This window comes from Chinchilla lanigera, unplaced genomic scaffold (assembly GCF_000276665.1).
Source record: "Chinchilla lanigera isolate Chin_1 unplaced genomic scaffold, ChiLan1.0 scaffold00077, whole genome shotgun sequence".
Classification (NCBI taxonomy): domain Eukaryota; kingdom Metazoa; phylum Chordata; class Mammalia; order Rodentia; family Chinchillidae; genus Chinchilla; species Chinchilla lanigera.
The window spans coordinates 10559097-10565623 of record NW_004955478.1 but is presented as its reverse complement, the minus strand read 5'-3'; the positions used below and the strand labels follow the sequence as shown (position 1 = coordinate 10565623).

Below are 6527 nucleotides of genomic sequence, written 5' to 3'. Positions count from 1 at the left end.
GCTGGGGGCCCACCCTCCGGGAGCCAGCAGGCAGGAAGCTAGCCAGCCAGAAGGCTGGCGCTCCCCACCCGCAGCTCTCACATCATGTGTCTTTAACAGGTCACTCTGATTAGAAAATGATGAATGATTAAGTCTGAAGGACAGACTTGTTCTAGCACTGAGGCAAGAGGCAGGAGGCTGAGGAAGGAGGACTGTAAAGTTGAGCCTAGCCTGAACAGTTTACTAACTTAGCTAGACTCTCTCAAAATAAAAGATAAAGAATGGGCTGAGGATGTAGTTTAGTGAAAGTCCCTTCAGTACTGTGGGGGGAGGGCGAGGAAAGAGAATGGCAAGTGGCTAGAGAGAGGAAGAGTAGCCACAGAGCGGCTGTTTCCGTAATGGAAGCTAGGAATGGCAGTCTGTTGGGTTGGGGTGAGTGTTAGGTATCGAGGAGACTGAACTGGAGTTTTGCTGGAGAGTTGGAAGTGTTGGGGACGGCTCCCGGGTGTTCAGTCTCTAGAGTGGAGTCAGTGAAGGGATAACGAGGCGAGAGCAGGTGAAGGGATGGGGGTCTGAAGCTCTGTTTTTGAAAGGTGGCCTTGTGTGGGGTTGTGGAGACATCCAGGTGAAGGTGTTGGATTGTGAGCCTCTGAGATCAGGACAGAAGTCTGGGTTGGAGGGTATACCACGTTTCTCTGAAAATAAGAGTGGGTCTTGTATTAATTTTTCTCCAGAAGACACAATGGGGCTTATTTTCTGGGGCTATCTTTTTGTATATGTGTGTGTAAAATTATATTTATTCATGTACAGAAATCTACATCAAACAGTCATGTCATCTTCTGGATCATCATAACTCTCCAAACCCCAAATTGAGGGCTGAATTTCTTGCAGTTCTATTTTCTGTGGAAGCATTAGCCCTCATCTCTCATGTGTAGCAATGGAGTGGTTCTGAAATGAGCGCTTCCTGTCCATGCAGCCTGCTTGTAGTGCCTTGGCAACACAGCTGTCCGTGATTTTACCCGCAAATTCTTCACCCAAGTTACAGCCTCTTGAAGGCCAGGCTTCACAAAATTTCCATTAAATCAAGTGTTAATTTGCCTCTAATCCCGGCACTCCAGAGCCTGAGGTAGAAGGATCACCATGAGTTTGAGAGCAGCATGGGCTACACAGTGAGTTCAAGACCAACCTGAACTGCGTAGTGAGACCTTGTCTCAAAAAACCAAAAATATACCCCAAATGTTGCGTTAACTGAAGACTTATGAGACAGAAGTGGCAACAGAAATGATAACATTAAGAGTGATGGTCCACTCCAAAGTGATGAAGAGTTACAGACATGAAAATTCAGAAAATGTTTCTTTATCTTGTTTGGGTGGATTAAGGACATCTGTTAATAACATACAACATACTGAGTTATGAAGTTCACATTAAACAACCATGTCCATTTGTTCTCAAGTGCACTTGTTATTTGTGCATTGTGTCTGTACCCTGATTGGTCGTTTGGCAATAAGTCTCTAGTTCATCTGTTTACATGGGTGTTCATCTCTTGTTCAAAGACACCTGCTTGGGTACTTATAAATACTTGATTATAATTTATATTATCATTTATTTTAAGAATGTCACTAATACTTATTTGTATGTAATTTTATATTAATATTTTATAGTTCAGTATGTCCATCGTGTGTTAAAAAGATGTACTAAATGCATCCATCTGGCTAACAGTCTTAACTGGGGCTTATTTTGGGGGTAGGACTTAACATTACAAGCATGCTGAAAAATCAGGCTAGGGCTAATTTTCCAGGTAAGGCTTATTTTTGGGAAAATATGGTACTTATAAAGATCAGAGCAGAAGTCATTGAAATTGACACCAAAACAATTTACAAAGAATCAATGAATTTCAAAGAGTTGGTTCTTCGAAAGAATAAACAAAATATGCAATCCATTAGCCAATCTTACCCCAAAAGGAGAGAGAAAGCCTAAATCAGTGCGATTAGAAACATTAAAATGAAATCACAAGAGGCACTGCTGAAATTAAAAAGTGTAACAACTACTTCCCATACTTGTTCACCAATAAATTGGAGAATTCAGAAGAAGTGGATAGATTCCTAGGTACTACATATGATTTACCTAAATTGAACCGGGAATATTAAACTCTGCATAGTCCAATAACAGGCAATTAAATTGAAGCTGTAATATCAACTAAGAAAAGCCCTGATCTGGATGAGTTCATTGCTGAAATCTACAAAAACTTCAGGGAGGATCTAACACCAGTACTCTTCTCCCTCTCTAATAAAGTTGAAAGGGGAGGGATGTTTCCAAAGTCATTCCTTGAAGCTATCATTAACCTGATGCTAAAACTAGACAAGGATCCAGGCCAGGTGTAGTAGCGCACAACTGTAACCAGCACTTGGGAGGCTGGGGCAAGAGGATCACTATGATCACATTCAAGGCCACCCTAGGGGCGCAGAGTTCAAGGACAGTCTGATCTACATAGTGAGACCCAGAGTGTCTCAAGTGAAACAAAAGAACCAGTCATGGATCCAAGCAAAAAGGAGAACTATAAACCAGTCTCTTTAATGAATATAGATGCAAAAATCCTCAAGAAGATAACTGACAATGCAGCAAATCATCGAAAAGAGCATATATATATATATATTTTTTTTGTTTGTTTGTTTGTTTTTCTCCGGTACTGGGAACTGAACTCACGACCTTGAGCTTGCCAGGCAGGCGCTTTTGCCGCTGAGCTAAATCCCCAGCCCTGAAAAGAGCATATTATGACTGAATAGGTTCATCCCAGGGAGGCAAGGATGGTTCAACATAGTAAATCAATAAATGTAATACATCATATCAATAGAAACAAGGACAACAATCATAGACTCATTTCAATAAATGCAGGGAAAACCTTTGATAAAATCCAATACCTTTCATGATAAAAACTGAAAAAATAGATATAAAAGGACCTTATCTCAGTCTGATAAAAGCTATTTATGATAAGCCTACTGGCAAGATCATATTAAATTGGGGGAAACTGAAAGCTTTTCCTCTAAAATCAGGAACAGGAAAAGAATGTCTAGTACTTGAAACATTAGTAAGAGCAGTTAGGCAAGAAAAAGAAATAAAAGGGATATGTATAGGAAAGGAAGAAGTCAAACGATCATTTGTAGATACGATTCTCTATGTAGAAACCCCCACCAAAATCCACCAAAAGACTTTAGAATTAATAATTAAATTCAGTAATATAGCAGGGTACAAAATCAATACAAAAACCAGTATCATTTCTCTATTCTGAGTAAGAAATTAGGAAAAAAATACTATTCACAATAGCACCAAGAAATGTTAAGTACATGAGAACCTAAGGAAGTGAAAGACATCTGCAATGAAAGCTATAGTCTTATGAAAAAAGAAATTGAAGAGGACATCAGAAAGTGGAAAAATACCCTATGTTCCTGAATAGGCAGAAACAGTACAGTCAAAATGACCATACTTTCAAAATTGATACACAGATTTAATCCACTCTCAATCAAAACACCAACCACATTCTTCACAGAACTGGAGAAAACCTAAAATTCACATGGAATTGGAAGAGACCCAGAATTGCAAAAGTAAGTCTGGGTAACAGGCAAAGCAGGAGACATCACAATCCTGGACTTGAAGTTATATTACAAAGCTATAGTGATGAAAACCTTGTGGTACTAGCATAAAAACTGACATGAGGATCAGTGGAACAGACTAGAGAATGCAGAACAACCCGAAGTGCATTCAACTATTTGATCTTTAACAGAGGGCCTAAAAAGATATCCTGGAGGGAAGGTAGCCACTTCAATAAATGGAGCTGGGGAAACTGGCTGTCCACATGCAAAATATTGAATCTTGACCTATATCTCTCACCACTGTACTAAATGGATCATAGAACTAAATGTTCAAACAGAAACATAACCTGGTGGAAAATAAAATAGGTAAAACTCCTGAAGTCACAGGCATAGGCAAGGACTTTCTGAGCAGAACCCCAGTTGCACAAGAAATAATGTCAAGAATCAATAAATGGAACCATATCAAATTGAAAAGCTTCTGCACAGCAAAAGAAACAACCAACAGAATGAAAAGAAAATCTGCAGAGTAGGAAATAACTTTTTCAGGTATTAGAGAACTGATATCTAGAATAAATAACTCAAAAAAAAACTAGACTCCCCAATATGAAAGACTCAATTAAAAACATGCAAGTGAAATGAAACACAAATGTCCAATAAATACATGAAGAAATGCTCAATACTGATGGCCATCAGAGAAATGCAGATTAAAATAATGCTGAGATTCCATCTTACCCACAATGGCCATCATCAAGAAGTCAGATAATACCGGTGGTGTCAAGCTAATAACAATAGTGTCAAGGCTGTGGGTAAGATGGAACCTTGCTGCAGTATTGGTGAGTGTATAAACTCATACAAACTCTTAGTTACTTTTCTTGTTGCTGAGGCAAAATATCCAGCACCCTGAGTTAAAGGGGGAAAGGGTTAATTAGCTCACAGTCTGTGAGGTTTCAGTCCATAATCTGCTGGCCCCAAGGCAGACTTACCCAGACTTACTTTTGCAATTCTGGGTCTCTTCCAACTCCATGTGAATTTTAGGACTGTTTTCTCCAGTTCTGGGAAGAATGTGGTTGGTGTTTTGATTGCAAGTGGATTAAATCTGTGTATCAATTTTGGAAGTATGGTCATTTTGACTGTACATGGTGGAGGGGCAACAGTTCATGGCAGTGGAAGACAGCAAAATCAATGAGAGAGAGAAACAAATCTCTTTCTGTCCCTTCCATAGTATCCATTCTACTGGGATTAGGTGGTACCAGTCCAGTCAGTGGACTAATCCAGCAGTTACCCACCCTTCATCCCAGCATTGTACTACAAATCAATCACACATTCTAGATTCAGCCACCTCTGAAAAAACCCTGTGACTGCATGAGACTTTGGGGGAACCATCTAGACACAAACCATAACACAAGCACTATGGAAATCAGTATGGATATTCCTCAAAAAACTAAAATTAGAAATTCCATTTGACCCAGGTGTTCACCCTTAGGTTATCTTCCTGAAGGTGTTACAAACATCATATTACAGTGATACATGCACACCCCTGTTTATGTCTGTGCGGTTCATAGTTGCTAAATCTTGGAAGCATCCTGTAAGTCCATCAACAGATCAGTGGATAAAGAAAATATATTTACACACAGTGGAATACTACTGTGCTATAAAGAAGAGTAAACGTGTCATTTGTAGGAAAATGGGTGCAGTTTGAGACCATAATATTAAGTGAAATAATGAGACACACAGACTTAAATATTGCATGGTTTCTTTTGTGTGAGAAACGCAATATGTAAATAAACAGCAAAATAAAGATGAGATAAATCTCAAATGGGAAGGAGGTAGAGGGATGAAGGGAGGGGACAATGGGGAAGGGAAAGGGTTGAAAAAAGGAATTAAGATGTGTTGTGTGCGTGTTTCAACTCCACATGGAAATATAAACATGCACTGCAGATACGTGCTAATAAAAAGGATGGTAGCAAGTGAAGTGAGGGGAAGGGATTTTTTTTTTTTTTAATTTGTAAAAGACTGGCATTCTGAGAAAAGGTTGGAGATGCTTGAATGGAGGAGAGGATAACAGTAATAAAAGGTTCTACAATCAAGCTGTATTGGAGCTAGCTAGTAAGTGGAGGAAATCGGCAGTAGCTGGTTATCCCCCTCCATTGTCCAGCGTGAAGGGAGAAAAATGTGGGTAAAGGTATAGCTAAGTTTTTATTTACATCATGTCGTAGGAAGTGGATGTGTGTCCCACAGGTGGCTTCTCTTTTCTCTGAAGTGTACTGTGAAGTCTTGTGCTGAGACGAAAGGGAGTTGAGTTGTTAGAAATTAGAGAGCAGAGGTGGTTTGACATGCCAGGCATGATGGCTGGCAGAATGGGCTAGCACGCTCTCTCTGTGAACTATAGATCTTTGACTGACAAACTGCTTTATAACTTAAAAAGTACTGGGTAAATGTTAGTTGAAATGATTGTGAATTGAACAGCAAAAATCATATTGAAAAGTTCTTTCCATCTTCCCCATTTACGTTTTAATGTGGAGACAGTAGAATATAAAAATATCAGCTTCACAGTCTGGGATGTTGGTGGCCAAGATAAGATCAGACCTTTGTGGCGACATTACTTCCAGAACACCCAAGGTAAAGATTGGAATTCTGGGTATCAGATACATCTGAGGAGGATGCTTGCAGGGATGCTGGGTGCTCTGCTTTGTGTGGACTGTCAGTCATTGCCTCCCTTTTGCCAGTTTCCTCACCCTTACTGGGAAGGTGTTTTTCTGAAATGTGATCCCTCTACTCCTAGAAAAGGGACTTGGGATTTGACTGCTTTTAATCCAAAGTGGTTAGATGGTTACTTTGTTTTTTCTTTTTTTTTTTTTTTTTTTTATGCCAGGAATCAAACTCACGACCTTGCGCTTTCCAGGTTGGTGCTGTGCCCCTGAGCTATATCCCTGGCATGATGGTTACTGTATCTTGATGAAT

At 39.7% G+C, this 6527-nt stretch overlaps 1 protein-coding gene across 2 annotated transcripts in view; it reads left to right on the top strand.

Annotated features, from left to right (window-relative positions):
- Positions 1 to 6527, top strand: part of LOC102017334 (ADP-ribosylation factor 2-like) — a 27148-nt gene that overhangs the window by 9967 nt on the left and 10654 nt on the right. Inside the window, exon 3 of one of the 2 annotated variants that reach the window (XM_013503250.1) lies at positions 6052 to 6185. The exons of the other annotated variant lie outside the window; for it this stretch is intronic. Within the exon in view, the coding sequence (XP_013358704.1) occupies positions 6052 to 6185 (134 nt within the window). The remainder of the gene's footprint in view (positions 1 to 6051; positions 6186 to 6527) is intronic. 2 annotated transcript variants of the gene reach the window in all.